Source organism: Oncorhynchus tshawytscha, linkage group LG26, assembly GCF_018296145.1.
Source record: "Oncorhynchus tshawytscha isolate Ot180627B linkage group LG26, Otsh_v2.0, whole genome shotgun sequence".
In the NCBI taxonomy this organism is placed as follows: Eukaryota; Metazoa; Chordata; class Actinopteri; order Salmoniformes; family Salmonidae; genus Oncorhynchus; species Oncorhynchus tshawytscha.
The window spans coordinates 32,641,416-32,661,560 of record NC_056454.1 but is presented as its reverse complement, the minus strand read 5'-3'; the positions used below and the strand labels follow the sequence as shown (position 1 = coordinate 32,661,560).

Sequence of the window (20,145 nt, the reverse complement as noted above, 5' to 3'; positions counted from 1 at the left end):
TCTGGCTTAATAGATAGTTTACATGTTACTGCTAGTCTGTAGATTGTCTGTAGAGCATCTTCAGATAGACTATCCAAATAAAGTCTTACAGTTGAAATGTTACTGATAGTCTGTGCATAGTCTGTAGAGCATCTTCAGATAGACTATCCAAATAAAGTGTTAACTATAATACAGGGCAATCCGATCTAGCACCAGGCTAGATGTACTGTTATTCCTAAATGAAAGTCTCCTGTATAGTAAGTAACAGTGAGATCAGGTAACAAGGTGAGGGAGTATCTCTCAGACAGCCAGGCTGGCAGCTTAAAGAAGGGCTTCTCATGCCTCTGCTGAAGGCTTGTCAGATTGATGTGTGGAGGGAAGAGGTGAAAAGATTGATCTGTCTCTACCACCAGATATCTCCAGTGAAGGACAGATGGCTATAGTTAAAGCATCATCACCTGTTTTGGCATTCTGTCCCTTTGTCTTCTAGCTCAGAGTTCTTTGTCTAGATCTTATGGGTAAAACAAACTGTTTTATTTTGCTCCAAAACCAGGATTATAATAATGATCAGCCTGTGTTTGATTTAACTTCTCTGACTGACATTGTATACAATATGGGACAAGGCTAGTGATCATACATTTGTACAGTCGTATTGATTTTATTTATACCCGTATTATTGACAGTGCTGTAATCAGGGTGTATTTTTTATCAATTGTCCTATTGACAATGGGTCGAGTACTTTACTGAGAGACTGGTGAGTGGTGAGTGGCCTCTCTGTCTCTCTCAATTCAATTCAATTCAAGGGCTTTATTGGCATGGGAAACATGTGTTAACATTGCCAAAGCAAGTGAGGTAGACAACATACAAAGTGAATATATAAAGTGAAAAACAACAAAAATTAACAGTAAACATTACACATACAGAAGTTTCAAAACAGTAAAGACATTACAAATGTCATATTATATATATATATACAGTGTTTTAACAATGTACAAATGGTTAAAGGACACAAGATAAAATAAATAAGCATAAATATGGGTTGTATTTACAATGGTGTTTGTTCTTCACTGGTTGCCCTTTTCTCGTGGCAACAGGTCACAAATCTTGCTGCTGTGATGGCACACTGTGGAATTTCACCCAATAGATATGGGAGTTTTTCAAAATTGGATTTGTTTTCGAATTCTTTGTGGATCTGTGTAATCTGAGGGAAATATGTCTCTCTAATATGGTCATACATTGGGCAGGAGGTTAGGAAGTGCAGCTCAGTTTCCACCTCATTTTGTGGGCAGTGAGCACATAGCCTGTCTTCTCTTGAGAGCCATGTCTGCCTACGGCGGCCTTTCTCAATAGCAAGGCTATGCTCACTGAGTCTGTACATAGTCAAAGCTTTCCTTAATTTTGGGTCAGTCACAGTGGTCAGGTATTCTGCCGCTGTGTACTCTCTGTTTAGGGCCAAATAGCATTCTAGTTTGCTCTGTTTTTTTGTTAATTCTTTCCAATGTGTTAAGTAATTATCTTTTTGTTTTCTCATGATTTGGTTGGGTCTAATTGTGCTGCTGTCCTGGGGCTCTGTAGTGTGTGTTTGTGTTTGTGAACAGAGCCCCAGGACCAGCTTGCTTAGGGGACTCTTCTCCAGGTTCATCTCTCTGTAGGTGATGGCTTTGTTATGGAAGGTTTGTGAATCGCTTCCTTTTAGGTGGTTGTAGAATTTAACAGCTCTTTTCTGGATTTTGATAATTAGTGGGTATCGGCCTAATTCTGCTCTGCATGCATTATTTGGTGTTCTACGTTGTACACGGAGGATATTTCTCTCTCTCTCTCTCTTTCTCAAGGCTACTGACAGACGTGTGTGTGTGTGTGTGTGTGTGTGTGCGTGTGCGCGTGCACGTGCGTGCGATGTCTTTTCATCACATTGTAATAGAGCCGAGGGTGAATAGTGAGGACAGTGTAGATAAGTGTCTGTCTGCTCAAGGCAGCTTCCACCCCCTCATTCACCTGCTTGTCTGAGTGCTACATTAACACATAGCTAGCTATCTCTCCTGTTAAGATATGCTTCTACAGCCTATTCAGGCAGAGCCCTGACTGTGTGACTTTCCCCTGTGATAGCTTGTCCATTTACATCCATTTAAAAGGGTCTGGAGGAGTGATGCTGGTCTCTAACTGAGGAACTGAGGTGTAATAGGTAGCAGCAGGGTACAAAAATCAAGTCATGAAATAAAGACCCTCACATTATTGAATGTTTCCACAGTTTTATTGAGTGCAACGTTTTGACCTGTAAGTCTTTGTCAGGCTTAACAATAAAGGCAGAAAGGGTTTCACTTACTCTGGCTGTTGTCTTTGTATATTTGCAGTGCGGGACCCAAGGGAGACAACATCTATGAATGGAGATCCACCATCCTGGGACCACCAGGCTCTGTGTACGAGGGAGGGGTCTTCTTCCTAGATATCACCTTCTCATCCGACTACCCCTTCAAGCCACCAAAGGTACTGTACGCTTTATTCACTTGCTTTATAGGTTTAGAGGTGGTTGGTTAAACAGTTCAGTAACATGGGAGCCTCTGCTTGAGTCCCAAATGTCACCTTGTTCCCTATGTAGGGAATAGGGTGCTGTTTAGGACGCAAACTCTGTCTGCAGTTAGTCCTCTATTGTTCTACATGGAGGTCAGGGCTGACAGGAGTTTGCTGAGGTCATCAGTTGAAACCTTGAGGCTGATTAACATGATGTCTTGTCTTGTGTTTTTGAATAACTGGCGCTGCCCAGCCATCATCTCCTTGAGGCTACTACACAGCAGCAGTTACACTACAGCACTCTGCTCTACTGTCACATGACTGTGGAGACCAGGGGACCAAAATAACCCTGAGCCATTTAACACAATGCTGTTATTATTGAGAAAGAGAGGCAGCAGCAGCAGCCACTAAGAGAGAAGCCCAGCAGAGTCTCTGTGTGTGTTCCAAATGCCCACTATTCCCTACATAGTGCACTACTTTTGACCCAGGACCTTAGGGCTCTGTAGTGCACTACAGTGCCTTCAGAAAGTATACACACAATACCACATAATGTCAAAGTGGAATTATGTTTTTAGAAATGTTTACAAATGAATAAAAAAGGAAAAGTGGAAATGTCTAGGATCAATAAGTATTCAACCCCTTTGTATGGTAAGCAGGAGTAAAAATGTGCTTAACAAGTCCCATAATACGTTGCATGGACTCACTCTCTGTGCAATAATAGTGTTTAACATGATTTATGAATGACAACCTCATCTCTGTCCTCCACACATACAATTATCTGTAAGGTCCCTCAGTCAAGCAATGAATTTCACACACAGATTCAACCACAAAGGCAAGGGAGGGAGGTTTTCCAATGCCTCGCAAAGAAGGGCACCTATTGGTAGGTGGGTAAAACATTGAAATATCCCTTTGAGCATGGTGAAGCTATTAATTACACTTTGGATGGTGTATCAATACACCTAGTCACTACAAAAATACAGGCGTCCTTCCTAACCGGAGAGGAAGGAAACCGCTCAGGGATTTCACCATGAGGCCAATGGTGACTTTAAAACGGTTACATAGTTTAATGGATGTGATAGAAGAAAACTGAGGATGGATCAACAACATTGCAGTTACTCCACAATACAAACCTAAGTGACAGAGTGAAAAGAAGGAAAACATGCATCCTGTTTGCAACAAGGCACCAAAGTAATACTGCAAAAAATGTTCCAATGCAATTGACTTTTTGTCCTGAATACAAAGTGTTATGTTTGGGGCAGAGGCGAAGGTATGCAGACTAGCTGGCTGGTATGTTTACGGACATCGCGCTCTATCCCAGTCTGCTGTCCCCACATGCTTCAAGATGGCCACCATTGTTCCTGTACCCAATCGTCATCACACTGCACACTACCCTATCCCATCTGGACAAGAGAAATACCTATGTAATACCTATGTTCATTGACTATAGCTCAGCATTCAACACCATAGTACCCTCCAAGCTCATCATTAAGCTTGAGGCCCTGGATCTCAACCCTGCCCTGTGCAACTGGGTCCTGGACTTTCTGACGGGCCGCCCCCAGGTGGTGAAGGTAGGAAACAACATCTCCACTGGGGTCCCACAAGGGTGCGTGCTCAGCCCCCTCCTGTAATCCCTGTTCACCCATGACTGCGCGGCCATGCACGCCTCCAACTCAATCATCAAGTTTGCAGACAACACAACAGTAGTGGGCTTAAATAACCAACAACGACGAGACAGCCTACAGGGAGGAGTTGAGGGCACTCGGAGTGTGGTGTCAGGAAAACAACCTTTCACTCAATGTCAACAAAACAAAGGAGATGAGATAGTGGATTTCAGGAAACAGCAGAGGGAGCACCCCCCTATCCACATCGACGGGACAGCAGTGGGGAAGGTGAAAAGTTTTAAGTTCCTCGGCGTACACATCAGAGACAAATTGAAATGGTCCACCCACAGAGACAGTGTGGTGAAGAAGGTGCGAAATTTGGCTTGTCACCTAAAACCCTCACAAACTTTTACAGACGCACAATTGAGAGCATCCTGTTGGGCTGTATCATAGCCTGGTATGGAAACTGCACCACCTTCAACTGCAAGGCTCTCCAGAGGGTGGTGCGGTCTGCACAAAGCATCACCGGGGGCAAACTACCTGCCCTCCAGGACACCTACAGCACCCGATGTCACAGGAAGGCCAAGAAGATCATCGAAGACTACAACCACCCGAGCCACTGCCTGTTCACCCCACTACCATCCAGAAGACGAGGTCAGTAGAGGTGCATCAAAGCTGGGACCGAGAGACTGAAAAACAGCTTCTATCTCAAGGCCATCAGACTGTTAAACAGCCATCACTAACACAGAGAGACTGCTGCCTACATACTGACTCAAATCTCTAGTCACTTTTATAAATGCATCACTTGTCACTTTAAAAAAATGCCACTTTAATAATGTTTACATATGAGATGAGTAATGTTTACAATACTCATCTCATATGTATATACTGTATTTTATACCATCTGTTGCATCTTGCCTATGCCACTCGGCCATCGCTCATCCATATATTTATATTTTCATATTCTTATTCCATCCCTTTACATTTTTATTTATTTATTTGTATTTATTTCACCTTTATTTAACCAGGTAGGCAAGTAGTTAGTTAGGTAGTTGTGAAATTGTTAGAATACTTGTTAGATATTAACAAGAACTAGAAGCAAAAGCATTTCACATTAACATCTGCTAACCATGTGTATGTGACCAATACAATTTGATTTGAAGTCATGTGTCCGCCAGAAACATGACCCACTTAACAACGTCCTTAAGACCCACCAGCCAGCCGCTCCAATGTTTCAGAGGATACACCGTTCATCTGGCGTCAGCCTGCCCACCACAATGAGTCATTAGAGCACAATGAGCCAAGTAAAGCCCCATCTGCCAAACCCTCCCCTAACCCAGACAACGCTGGGCCAATTGTGCGCCATCCTATGGGACTCACGACCATGGCTGGTTGTGGCACAGCCCAGGATATGAACCCAACACCGTAGTAATGCCTCTAGCACTGCTGCATGCAATGTAGTGCCTTAGACCGCTGCGCCACTCGGGAGCCCCATAGTTTCAAGTATAGTGGTGGCTGCATTATGTTATGGGTATACTTGTAATCGTTAAGGACTGGGGAGTTTTTCAGGATAAAAAATAAACGGAATGCAGCTAAAACACAAGGCCAAATCTACACTGTAGTTGCTTACCAAGAAGACAGTGAATGTTCCTGAGTGGCCGAGTTACAGTTTTGACTTAAATCTACTTGAAAATCTATGGCTGAACATGGTTGTCTAGCAATGATCAATAACCAATTTGACAGAGCTTGAAGAAATTTCAAAAGAATAATGGACAAATGTTGTGCAATCCAGGTGTGGAAAGCTTAGAGACTTACCCAGAAAGACTCACAGCTATAATCCCTGCCAAATGTGCTTCTACAAAGGATTGACCCAGGGGTGTGAATACTTATGTAAATGAGACATTTCTGTTTTTAATTTTCAATAAATGACACTTCTTGTGTGTTATAGGCAATGCAGGGGCTCCTCTTTTTTAGAAGCGTATATTCTCAGTAATAGGCTACAACAGGCTACACTGCCTATTATGTTTCTGAGAAAACTGTACGGGAGGTGGATATAATCAGGATCATAATAGCTTTCTGCTAGTGGACGGGAGCAATAGGGTTATTTCATAGAAAGCAATCCCATTTCACATAAAACTAACGTAATCTATTTAGGAGAAATCACCCTCAGAACTAAAAGCTGTACCACTCTATACTCTATACTGGACTGAGGGGGTGTCATGATATGTTTGCTCTGTCTAACAGTTTTATTATTCAACACAAATCCGCTGTTTACAGTGATGGGATTAGCCTTTACAGTGGTTATGGTAATACAAGACTGAGTCTGGCTCGTCTGGTTTCTATTAACATGTCATAAAGATGGCATATACAGCTTGACTGGAGAGGGAGAGGGAGTCAGACCCCAGGGTAATTGGTAGCATGGAGGGGAACCACACCGCCTCTGAACAAGTCTGCTCTCGCTCTACTCTCTCTCTCTTCTCTTTCTCTCTCACTCTCTGTCTCTTTCTCTCTCTCTTATCTCTCTCTCCCTCTAATGTCAAAGCCATAAACAGCTAGTGGTATCATTAAGATCATTGGCTGTGCGTGGCCCTAATTGGTTTCCCCTGCAATAAGGGCTGCTCAGAGAGAGAAGGCCTCAATAGGATGGATGGTAAAAGACTTCCCTTATGTAAACACCACATAATTTCACATGTGGAAAATCACATGATTTACATTTGACATTTCCACATGTTTTGCACGTGGAAAACCATGTATTTTTGGAATAATTCACATGTGGTGATGTGGATTTTCACATGTGAAACCATGTGTTAATGGAACATTTCACTTGAAACTAGGTGTTTTTGGAACACTTCACATGATGATACTTCACATGTGGATTTTCACGTGATCGCATTACCTTTCACTTATGGACTCAAGTTTTCACACGTGATTTCACAGGTGATGCCCTGCAAACAAAAATGCGTCTTCATGATACACACACAGTGTTTTCAACTTACATATTGGACACATAACTACATTGTGTATGTTTATTTATATAGTAATTATTATTCAACCTGTCTTTACCTGGGATTAGACCTCACAACCTCTTGGTTCACTGCATTCCAATCGTCCTGCTACGCCACCATGTCTGTGTCATTAACTCATTTCACCTGTATTCCTAGACTTTGGAATTCAAAGTACATCTCAGATTTGCTAAAAAATACTCTCACCTGATTCAGTGTATTTTTTAGCAAATCTGAGATTCAGGTGTAACATTAAAGTAAAATAATATGCCCACCAACATTAGACAACGTCACAGAAAACCCTCAAATTGCTGAAATAAGTAAATGTAATCAATGATGAGAGAATAGTCAGAATAACTGATAACTAAAATAGCAGTGCAGATGTCACTCTTTTGCTAAGTGCAGAGATGTATTATAGTTGTTGAATGTGTATGAGAATGTTACAGACTTTGTTATGCAGCAGTAAGGGCAGCATACCTCAAATCCAGAGGTTGTGTGTTCAAATCCCAGGTGGGTTCATACTTTCGCTGAACAGTGACTTCACATGTGAAAAACATGTGACATATGTGAAAAACATATGTGAAGTTTCAAAATCAAATTTGTAAAGTGTTCCAAAATCACATTTTCACGTAAAATATCACACACAAGTGTTCCAAAAACACATTTTTACATGATTTCATATGCGAAATGTCATGTGAAGTGTTCCAAAAACACGTTTTCACATGTGAAGTTTTCACAGAATTTCACATGTGAAATGTCAAATCATGTGATTTTCCACATGTGAAATAATGTGGTCCTACATGTTAGCCATTGCTGTAATAGGATACTGTATTAGTGTTTTGATACATGTTTACTGTCAATTGCAATGCAGACTACTTTTTGTCCGTCATGCAAATTAACATGATACACAGATTATTTTATAGTAAGTTACCAGCTACTTTTTATGTATTTCCACAGCTGAACTGTATTTTGTCATTAAATTTACAACAACGAACTATGCTGCCAATCAGCAAGTGATGCACATGTTGTCAACAGAAGAGTCGGTGAATGCACAGTAGGTTACGAGCAAAGATTGGTTACTGTCCCCCAAAAATTGGCAGTATGTATCTGTTAATTTGACAATAACTTACTAACTAGTAGTTTCCAAGTAAAAAATGACAAATTCACAGCAACAAGTTGCAATTAACTTTCTGTAAAAAGCACAATAACCTCTTTACAGTGCAGCTCATTAGTGACGCATGCTCTTACAAAGTTTGCAGAAAAGAGGTGCATAACCATCAAACACTTAAACTGCTACAACAGTTGCTTGAGCACTGCTAGTTTTACCTAAATGTTACGTTGGTGGTGATAATTGCACAATTATTTACTTGATTCTGGGCAGCGTTGAATAATGCAGAAATGCATTCCTGCCAATATGTATGTGGCCCATATGTATTTCACACTCACAGATCTGGTGGTGTAGCTGCACTGTAGCAGGACATTTCAGGTTGTTAGCGACTGAGAGGTTATGAATTCAAATTCCATTCAAGGTCCCAATGGTGGTCACAGTACAAGATTCTACAGTAATTGAAATCAGAATTTAAAAATAAAAAAAATATTTCACATTTATTTAACCAGATAGGCCAATTGAGAACAAATTTTCATTTACAACTGCGACCTGGCCAAGATAAAGCAAAGCAGTGCGACAAAAACAACAACACAGAGTTGCACATAAACAAACGTACAGTCAATAACACAAAAGTAAAGAAAAATAGAAAAATTTATGTACAGTGTGTGCAAATGTAGAAGAATAGGGAGGTAGGCACTAAATAGGCATTAGAGGCGAAAATAATTACAATTCAGCATTAATACTGGAGTGATAGATGTGCAGATGATGATGTGCAAGTAGAGATACTGGGGTGCAAAAGAGCAAGAGGGTAAGTAATAATATGGGGATGAGGTAGTCGGGTGTGCTATTCACAGATTGGCTGTGTACAGGTACAGTGATCAGTAAGCTGCTCTGACAGGTGATGCTTAAAGTTAGAGAGGGGGTTATACGAATCCAGCTTCAGAGATTTTTGCAATCCGTTGGCAGCAGAGAACTGGAAGGAAAGGCAGCCAAAGGAAGTGTTGGCTTTGGGGATGACCAGTGCAATATACCTGTTGGAGCGCGTGCTACGGGTGGGTATTGCTATGGTGAACAGTGAGCTGAGATAAGGCAGGGCTTTACCTACCGAAGACTTATAGATGACCTGGAGTCAATGGGTTTGGCAACGGATATGTAGTGAGGGCCAGCCAACGAGAGCATACAGGTCGCAGTGGTGGGTAGTATATGGGGCTTTGGTGATAAAACGGATGGCACTGTGATAGACTGCGTCCAGTTTGCTGAGTAGAGTGTTGGGGGCTATTTTGTCAGTTTTACGAGGGTATGTTTGGCGGCATGAGTGAAGGAGGCTTTGTTGCAAAATAGGAAGTCGATTCTAGATTTAATTTTGGATTGAGATGCTTAATGTGAGTCTGGAAGGAGAGTTTACAGTCTAAACAGACACCTAGATATTTGTAGTTGTCCACATATTCTAAGTCAGAACCATCCAGAGTAGTGATGCTAGTCGGGCGGTTGGGTGCGGGAAGAAATCGGTTGAAGAGCATGCACTTAGTTTTACTAGCATTTAAAAGCAGTTGGAGGCCACGGTAGGAGTGTTGTATGGCGTTGAAGCTCGTTTGGAGGTTAGTTAACAGTGTCCAAAGCAGGGCCAGATGTATACAGAATGGTGTTGTCTGCATAGAGGTGGATCAAAGAATCACCAGCATCAAGAGCGACATCAGTATAATGTTTCTTGATATAAATAACGCCTACAAGTTGTTGTGTATATATTTACTTTATTTTCACTGCAACTTTAGGCGAAGTGCACAAGTGTGTTCTTGGCAATAAATATATAGCTGATCTCCTTTATGTCTACAGACCAGGTGACACAGCAGGAATTTCAGATAGCTAGCAACCAAGCGGTTCTCAGGTTGGTTACCAAGTGATTCAAATAATAGGGCTCCTGAGTGTTACAGCAGTCTAAGGCACTGCATCCCGGTGTAAGAGGTGTTCCTACAGTCCTTGTTTCGATTCCAGGCTGTATCCCATCCGGCCCGTGATTGGGAATCCCATAAGGCGGCGCTCAATTGGCCCAGCGTCGTACGGGTTTGGCTGGGGTAGGCTGTCATTGTAAATAAGAATTTGTTTTTAACTGACTTGCCTGGTTAAATAAAAAAGAAAGGGAACTGTTTTTTAAATAAAGCATCATACTGTCCATTAACACCATAATTTAGCAATAAAAATACAGTGTCATATTCATGGGATCACATGTAGAAATTTTGCCTCCCCATGTCACATTTATTTCACGAGATTGTTTTTTTACATGCTGTCACTTGTAGTTTCATGTTATCACATGTTGAGATTTTGCATCCTCTTTTTGTCACATTAATTTCACGTTAATTTCACGACATCCCGTTCTCACATCTGCTAACATGTTGTCATGTGTATTTTTATGTTATCACATGTTGCTTCACATTACCTTTACATTAAGTCACGTGATCATATGAGATTTGCAATTCATGTGTTAGCTCAACACATGTCACCGACTGGCCTAGCTACCAGATATAGCAGGGAAATGCTAATAGATATTCACACACCATTTGCTGGTACCTGAGGTCTCCCGGTCTTATCTACTGTATGGTGGCTTAATTATGGGATGTGTTAAGTTGCCATACACATTTATGCCAATTGCCTGTCTTTATGCTGTTTTATAAAGGCAAATGTGAAGGATGTGTGATTTAGCTTTGTGAGGTTTAGATGACGACAGTATCTGCAGACTTAACAGCCAGGGAGCTGTGGATGGTTGGGAATGTTCTTGTTCCACAGTAAATGTTCTCGCTCCTCCTCAGGCGGCAGGTAGCCTAGCAATTAAAAGCTTTGGGACAGTAACCGAGAGGTTTGGTTTCAAATCCCCGAGCCGACTAAGTGAAAAATATGTCGATGTGCCCTTGACCAAGACACTTAAACATAATTGCTACTGCAAGTCGCTCTGGATAAGAGCGTCTGCTAAATGACTAAAATGTAAATGTCAGTAAATGTTCTTTGTCCTCTGTAAATGTTCTAGCTCCTCAGTAAATGTTCTAGCTCCTCAGTAAATGTTCTAGCTCCTCAGTAAATGTTCTAGCTCCTCAGTAAATGTTCTAGCTCCTCAGTAAATGTTCTAGCTCCTCAGTAAATGTTCTAGCTCCTCAGTAAATGTTCTTTGTCCTCTGTAAATGTTCTAGCTCCTCAGTAAATGTTCTAGCTCGTGACCCTTGCATGCTTTATTGTTGACCCAATTGTTAACACTGTAGCTTATCTTATCTGGCTGGCTGATAAAGCCTGAATGTGTTTCATGCCTTCCTCCTCTTCCACAGGTCAGTTTTCATTTGAGGAAAGTGGGCCTAACAAAAACAATCAGGGCGTACTGATCTGTATGTATGTGTTGTTTCCTAGCCAGTGTACAGTTGAAGTCGGAAGATTACATACACTAGGTTGAAATCAATTAAACTCGTTTTTCAAACACTCCACAAATGTCTTGTTAAACTTGTTAGGGCTAGGGGTTCCGCTAGCCCTATTCAAAAATATATATTTTTGAATATTTAACTTTCATACATTCACAAGTGCAGTACACCAAATTAAAGCTTAACTTCTTGTTAATCTACCCATTGTGTCTGATTTAAAAAAGGCTTTACAGCGAAAGCACACCATATGATTATGTTAGGTCAGAGCCTAGTCACAAAAACACATACAGCCATTTTCCAGCCAAAGAGAGGAGTCACAAAAAGCAGAAATAGAGATAAAATTAATCACTAACGTTTGATGATCTTCATCAGATGGCACTCATAGGACTTCATGTTACACAATATATGTATGTTTTGTTCGATAAAGTTCATATTTATATCCACAAATCTCAGTTTACATTGGCTCTTTATGGTCAGTCATGTTGTGCCTCGAAAACATCCGGCGAAATTTCAGAGAGCCACATCAATTTACAGAAATAGTAAACTTTGATAAAAGATACAAGTATTATGCACAGAATTATAGATATACTTCTCCTTAATACAACCACTGTGTCAGATTTCAAAAAAGCTTTACGGAAAAAGCCAACCATGCAATAATCTGAGTACGGCGCTCAGACACAAAAACAAGCCATGCAGATACCTGCCATGTTGTGGAGTCAGTAAAAGTCAGAATTAGCGTTATAAATATTCACTTACCTTTGATGATCTTCATCAGAATGCACTCCCAGGAATCCAAGTTCCACAATAAATGTTTGTTTTGTTCCATAAAGTCCATCATTTATGACCAAATACCTCCTTTTGTTAGCGCGTTTAGTAAACAAATCCAAACTCACGAGGTGCGGGCAAGTCCAGGCGAAAGTTCAGACGAAAAGTTCAAAAAGTTATATTACAGTTCGTAGAAACATGTCAAACGATGTATAGAATAAATCTTTAGGATGTTTTTAACATAAATCTTCAATAATGTTCCAACCGGAGAATTCCTTTGTCTTTAGAAATGCAATGGAACGCAGGTCGCTCTCACGGGTGCGCGCGTGATCAGCTCATGCCACTCTGGCAGACCTCTGTTTGACTCAGCTCTCATTCGCCCCCACTTCACAGTAGAAGCCTCAAACAACGTTCTAAAGACTGTTGACATCTAGTGGAAGCCTTAGGAAGTGCAATATGACCCCACAGACACTATATATTTGATAGGCAATGAGTTGAAAAACTACAAACCTCAGATTTTCCACTTCCTGGTTGGATTTTTCTCAGGTTTTCGCCTGCCATATGAGTTCTGTTATACTCACAGACCTCATTCAAACCATTTTAGAAACTTCAGAGTGTTTTCTATCCAATACTACTAATAATATGCATATATTACCTTCTGGGCCTGAGTAGCAGGAAGTTTACTCTGGGCACGCTTTTCATCCGAACGTATGATCTCTTTAATTGCAAACAAAGGTTTCTGTACCAAATATTAAGTTCTGCTTTTCTGATGTATCAAATACCTATGTCATGCAATAAAATGCAAATTAATTACTTAACTTGTTCACGCTAAACGTTGCCCAAGGGCACCCCCCCCCCACGCTCAACGCAAAAGATGGCGCACAGAATGCAAAAATATTCTTAGAAATATTTAACCTCCACACATTAACAAGTCCAATAGCTCAAATGAAAGATAAACACCTTGTTCATCTACCCAGCGAGTCAGATTTCTAAAATGTTTTACGGCGAAAACACACCACATATTTATATTAGACCACCACCGAAACAAAGACAAGAGGCAGCCATTTTGTCCCAGAAAATATAAAATTATAAAAGCAGGATTAAAAAATAAATCATTCACTAACCTTTTGAAAATCTTCATCAGATGACAGTAATAGTACATGTTACACAGTACATTTATGTTTTTTTCAATAATATGTCATTTATATCCATAAATCTCCATTTACATTGACTTCATGTTCAGAAAATACTCAAAAATGTCCGGAAAAATTATACATAGTGCCGCCAGATAACATAAATAGACATCATAAACTTTGACTAAATATACATGTTCTACATGTAGTTAGAAAGATACACTGCTTCTTAATGCAACCGCTGTGTTACATTTATTTTTAATGTTACAGAATTAGTTCACTATCTAATAATCTGAGACGGCGCTCAGACGTAAGCAATATTTCTCCGCTATGTTGGAGTCAACAGAAATACAAAATTACAACATAAATATTCCCAAACCTTTGATGGTCTTCGATCAGAATGTAGTGGAAGGAGTCATACTTACCCAATACATTGTTTTGTTTCACTTTGTGTGTTCTTACAGTAGCATCTGCTAGCAGTTTCAGCTGAAATGCACCCAAAATTACTTCTGGTCCCGGACAGTTGGGCATCAAAACTTCAAAATTACAGTGCCTTGCGAAAGTATTCGGCCCCCTTGAACTTTGCAACCTTTTGCCACATTTCAGGCTTCAAACATAAAGATATAAAACTGTATTTTTTTGTGAAGAATCAACAACAAGTGGGACACAATCATGAAGTGGAACGACATTTATTGGATATTTCAAACTTTTTTAACAAATCAAAAACTGAAAAATTGGGCGTGCAAAATTATTCAGCCCCCTTAAGTTAATACTTTGTAGCGCCACCTTTTTCTGCGATTACAGCTGTAAGTCGCTTGGGGTATGTCTCTATCAGGTTTGCACATCGAGAGACTGAATTTTTTTCCCATTCCTCCTTGCAAAACAGCTCGAGCTCAGTGAGGTTGGATGGAGAGCATTTGTGAACAGCAGTTTTCAGTTCTTTCCACAGATTCTCGATTGGATTCAGGTCTGGACTTTGACTTGGCCATTCTAACACCTGGATATGTTCATTTTTGAACCATTCCATTGTAGATTTTGCTTTATGTTTTGGATCATTGTCTTGTTGGAAGACAAATCTCCGTCCCAGTCTCAGGTCTTTTGCAGACTCCATCAGGTTTTCTTCCAGAATGGTCCTGTATTTGGCTCCATCCATCTTCCCATCAATTTTAACCATCTTCCCTGTCCCTGCTGAAGAAAAGCAGGCCCAAACCATGATGCTGCCACCACCATGTTTGACAGTGGGGATGATGTGTTCAGGGTGATGAGCTGTGTTGCTTTTACGCCAAACATAACGTTTTGCATTGTTGCCAAAAAGTTCAATTTTGGTTTCATCTGACCAGAGCACCTTCTTCCACATGTTTGGTGTGTCTCCCAGGTGGCTTGTGGCAAACTTTAAACAACACTTTTTATGGATATCTTTAAGAAATGGCTTTCTTCTTGCCACTCTTCCATAAAGGCCAGATTTGTGCAATATATGACTGATTGTTGTCCTATGGACAGAGTCTCCCACCTCAGCTGTAGATCTCTGCAGTTCATCCAGAGTGATCATGGGCCTCTTGGCTGCATCTCTGATCAGTCTTCTCCTTGTATGAGCTGAAAGTTTAGAGGGACGGCCAGGTCTTGGTAGATTTGCAGTGGTCTGATACTCCTTCCATTTCAATATTATCGCTTGCACAGTGCTCCTTGGGATGTTTAAAGCTTGGGAAATCTTTTTGTATCCAAATCCGGCTTTAAACTTCTTCACAACAGTATCTCGGACCTGCCTGGTGTGTTCCTTGTTCTTCATGATGCTCTCTGCGCTTTTAACGGACCTCTGAGACTATCACAGTGCAGGTGCATTTATACGGAGACTTGATTACACACAGGTGGATTGTATTTATCATCATTAGTCATTTAGGTCAACATTGGATCATTCAGAGATCCTCACTGAACTTCTGGAGAGAGTTTGCTGCACTGAAAGTAAAGGGGCTGAATAATTTTGCACGCCCAATTTTTCAGTTTTTGATTTGTTAAAAAAGTTTGAAATATCCAATAAATGTTGTTCCACTTCATGATTGTGTCCCACTTGTTGTTGATTCTTCACAAAAAAATACAGTTTTATATCTTTATGTTTGAAGCCTGAAATGTGGCAAAAGGTCGCAAAGTTCAAGGAGGCCGAATACTTTCGCAAGGCACTGTACATATTATATGTCTACTAAACTGGTCAACCTAAGTGCAGAATCAAGCTTTAGGATGTTCTAAACGTACAAAACAATTATCTAATCTATTGGAGAAACGTGCCTCTTCTCAGGCAATCTGGAACAAAGGAACGTCTCTCCAAAATGCGCGCTCTCGTGACCTTGTATTTTCTTCTTCTTTCGCCTCCCAAAGGGTCAAAACTCGCTGTACTGACTGAGGACATCTAGTGGAAGACAGAAAGTGTCTCCAGATCCATAGCTGGTTGGGAAGGGTGGGGGCGATGACGTCAAAGTTGCCCCAAATTTCAGGCTCCCAAAAATAGGGAGTTTGGGAGATTGCCTGCCCTGTGAGTTCTGCTATACTTACAGACATAATTCAAACGGTTTTAGAAGCTTTAGAGTGTTTTCTATTCAATAATAATTATTATATGCATATATTAGCAATTTTGGACAGATTTTATTTCAGTTTACTATGGGCACGCAATTTATCCAAAGGGGGCAGTATTCTGCTGAGGCCTAACAGGTTAAAAATCATACAATGTGATTTTCTGGATTTTGTTTTAGATGGAGAAAATAAAAAGAAATCAGCCAAGACCTCAGAAAGAAAATTGTAGACGTCCACAAGTCTGGTTCATCCTTGGGAGAAATTTCCAAATGCCTGAAGGTACCACATTCTCATCTGTACAAACAATATTACGTAAGTATAAACACCATGGGACCACGCAGCCGACATACCGCTCAGGAAGGAGACGCGTTTTGTCTCCTAGATATGAACTTCCTTGGGTGGGGGGGGGAGTGCAAATCAATCCCAGAACAACAGCAAAGGACCTTGTGAAGATGTTGGAGGAAACAGGTACAACATGATCTATATCCACATAAACAAGTCCTATATCGACATAACCTGAAAGGCCGCTCAGCAAGGAAGAAGCCACTGCTCCAAAACCGCCATAAATAAAGCCAGACTACGGTTTGCAACTGCACATGAGGACAAAGATCATACTTTTTTGAGAAATGTCCTCTGGTCTGATGAAACAAACACCATCCTAACCGTTAAGCACGGGGGTGGCAGCATGTTGTGGGGTGCTTTGCTGCAGGAGGGACTGGTGCACTTCACAAAATAGATGGCTTCATGAGGCAGGAAAATGATGTCGATATATTGAAGCAACATCTCAAGCATCAGTGGAAGTTAAAAGCTTGATCGCAAATGGGTCTCCAAATGGACAATGATCCCAAGCATACTTCCAAAGTTGTGGCAAAATTGCTTAAGGACAACAAAGTCAAGGTATTGGAGTGGCCATCACAAAGCCCTGACCTCAATCCCATAGAAAATGTGTGGGCAGAACTGAAAAGGTGCGTGCGAGCAAGGAGGCCTACAAACCTGACTCATTTACACCAATTCTGTCAGGAGGGATGGGCCAAAATTCACCCAACTTATTGTGGGATCTTGTGGATGGCTACCCAAAACATTTGACCCAAGTTAAATAATTTAAAGGCAATGCTACCAAATACTAATTGAGTGTATGTAAACCTCTGATACATTGGGAATGTGACGAAAGAAAAAAAGCTGAAATAAATAATTCTCTACTATTATTCTGACATTTCACATTCTTAAACTAAATTGGTGATCCTAACTGACCTAAGCCAGGGAATTTTTACTCGGATTAAATGTCAGGAATTGTGAAAAACTGAGTTTAAATGTATTTGTCTAAGGTGTATGTAAACTTCCGACTTCAACTGTATATATTTACTTTATGTTGTCTCCTAGGTGACATTCTGCACCTGGAACTACCACTGTATCATCGACAGTCAGGGTTTGATCCGTCTGGATCTACTTTATGTTCTTTCTCAGGTGATGTTAGATCTGCTTTATTTCATTCCGTAGGTGACATTCCGCACCAGGATCTACCACTGTAACATCAACAGTCAGGGTGTGATCTGCCTGGATATCCTGAAGGACAACTGGAGCCCCGCCCTCACCATCTCCAAGGTGCTGCTGTCCATCTGTTCCCTGCTCACAGACTGTAACCCTGGTGAGTGACACAGTGGTCAACCAATCAGACATATAGTATATATACTGTACACATGTAACAGACTGCAACCCTGGTGAGTGACACAGCGGTCAACCAATCAGACGTACACTGAGTGTACAAAACATTAAGAAAACCTTCCTAATAGTAAGTTGCACCCCCCTCCCTCTCAGAACAGCCTGTATTCATCGGCACATGGACTACACAATGTGTTAAAAGCGTTCCACAGGGATGCTGGCCCATGTTGACTCCAATGCTTCCCACAGTTGTGTCAAGTTGGCTGGTTGTCCTTTGGGTTGTGGACCATTTTTGAAACACACAGGAAACTGTTGAGCGTGAAAAACCCCAGTAGCGTTGCAGTTCTTGACGCAGAACGGGGTGCCTGGCACCTATTACCACTTAAAAAAGGCACTAGAATCTTTTGTTTTGCCCATTCACCCTCTAAATGACACACATACACAATCCATGTCTCAATTGTCTCAAGGCTTAAAAATCCTTCTTTAACCTGGCTCCTACCCTTCATCTACACTGATTTGAAGTGTTTAACAAGTAACATCAATAATGGATCATCGCTTTCATATAGATTCACCTGGTCGGTCTGTCGTGGAAAGAGCAGGTATTCATAATGTTTTGTACACTCAGTGTATAGTAGATACAGACTGCAACCCTGGTGAGTGACACAGCGGTCAACCAATCAGACATACAGTAAATATACTGTACACCAGTAACAGACTGTAACCCCAAAGCAAGCCTCAAAACCAAAGAGATTACACTGCACTTGACTTGTGGAATGTTTGCGCTGTGTCAGGGATGGGACAACGGGACAGCCATAAATTTAGAAATCCTACTCAATCTTTCTTCTACCTTGATGCATGCTTCAATTTCTACTTGAATGAAGTAATTTATACAAAAACAAAAAACAAAGCAGTCCTGTATGCCTGACTTGAGACTTGATCTAAGTTTGTCCTCTTACCAATGACTAAGGCCTCTTACTCATGACTGTCTCATCCCTTTCCTCTTCAGTCATTTTAGACTTCCGCAACCCTCTTACTAATGCGTTGCTCATCTCTTTCCTGTCTTCTCCCTTTCCTCTCCTCAGCTGACCCTCTGGTTGGTAGCATTGCCACTCAGTACCTGACCAACAGAGCCGAGCATGACAGGATAGCCCGACAGTGGACCAAGAGATACGCCACTTAGAGGTCACGACCCCTAACCCCGTCCTGTCTGATCCCCTGTCCACCCAGTCCCCCTGCCTGCAGTGTGAAGGTCCCGGAAGGCGACGTCACATCGTGCAACAAATCTTTATAGCCTTTACAATACGGACTTCTGTGTATATGTCTGATTACTGATTCTACTCCTCCACATTTTTTCCCTGCTATGAGGACTGGGTCTGAAGAGAGACAGAGAGAAAGATCCAAGCAGGCATTGTCTCACGTCAGATAGCGAAGTGTCGCCTCTGTCTGCACTGATAGTTCATGGCAACACAGAGCGTTAGAATGACGCCATCTGTCGGAAGACAATGCCCAACAAAAGGTAAATGTATATTGGAGTAGAATTTTGTCGCTGTAGATTTTAGTTATGTTTAAATGCCTCTACTTGCAAGTCTTGCTTCTTTGGGATATTAAAAAATAAAATGTATTTTGTGATGTAATAAAGGAAACTATTCCTAAAGTCTCAACCAAATATTATGGTGCATTTTAGCCTTCTCCATTATCTGTATGAAGTTAAAGAAGAAAAAACAACTAGCTGATGTAGATTATTAGAGATGATGATGTCATTTATATGAAAGCCAGACACCCATTTCCAGTTATGTAGTTACATTATACTGTTGTGATGACTCTGTTTTACCTTGTCAATTTGTAATGAAAATGAGATTTCATTGAAACCTTTTTGTAGCTCAACAAAAGATGAGCCACCACTGTAACATCCCCAAAACACAATAAACATGTCCCCAAGGGTTGAATTGTACAGTGTAAACTCATGGATGATTGACATTGGCAGCTAGCATTAAATAACCAGGGTTGCATCCCAAATGACACCATATTCTGACTTGTAACCAGAGCCCATGCGAAGAAGGGCACTACATAGAGGATAGAGGATTTGTTCAGTGCCAATGAGAGGAATGAGAGAACCCCGGGAAATGACCAAGACAATGTCATTATGTTACATAAAGTTGGACACTCAGAACTGCTGCTCTGCAAACTGCCGTACTGTTATCTCTTGAGATGTATAATTTCATACTGATTCTACACCTGCTATTACCATATGAGGACTGATGTCTGTAGGAAAAGACGGTGCTCAAATCGACCTAGACTTGAAGTACACATAAAAGGGGAAACAGACGCAGCTCTCCATCTCTTGAAGTTAAATCCTATGAGAATAAAACAAAACGTTGAAGGATGGAAAGAGAGAAACTGGTAAATGCTATTCAAGTAGAATTTTGTAAC

General features: G+C 41.0%; 1 protein-coding gene across 2 annotated transcripts in view; it reads left to right on the top strand.

The window, feature by feature from the left end:
- The window catches only part of ube2e3 (ubiquitin-conjugating enzyme E2E 3 (UBC4/5 homolog, yeast)), a 59,116-nt gene extending 39,450 nt beyond the window's left edge, over positions 1 to 19,666 (top strand). For both annotated transcript variants that reach the window (XM_024389606.2, XM_024389607.2), the window contains exons 4-6: positions 2,331 to 2,463; positions 17,554 to 17,701; positions 18,798 to 19,666. In XM_024389606.2, coding sequence (XP_024245374.1) covers positions 2,331 to 2,463; positions 17,554 to 17,701; positions 18,798 to 18,895 — 379 coding nt within the window. In that variant the 3' untranslated portion in view covers positions 18,896 to 19,666. The remainder of the gene's footprint in view (positions 1 to 2,330; positions 2,464 to 17,553; positions 17,702 to 18,797) is intronic.
- Positions 19,667 to 20,145: the final 479 nt, after the last annotated feature.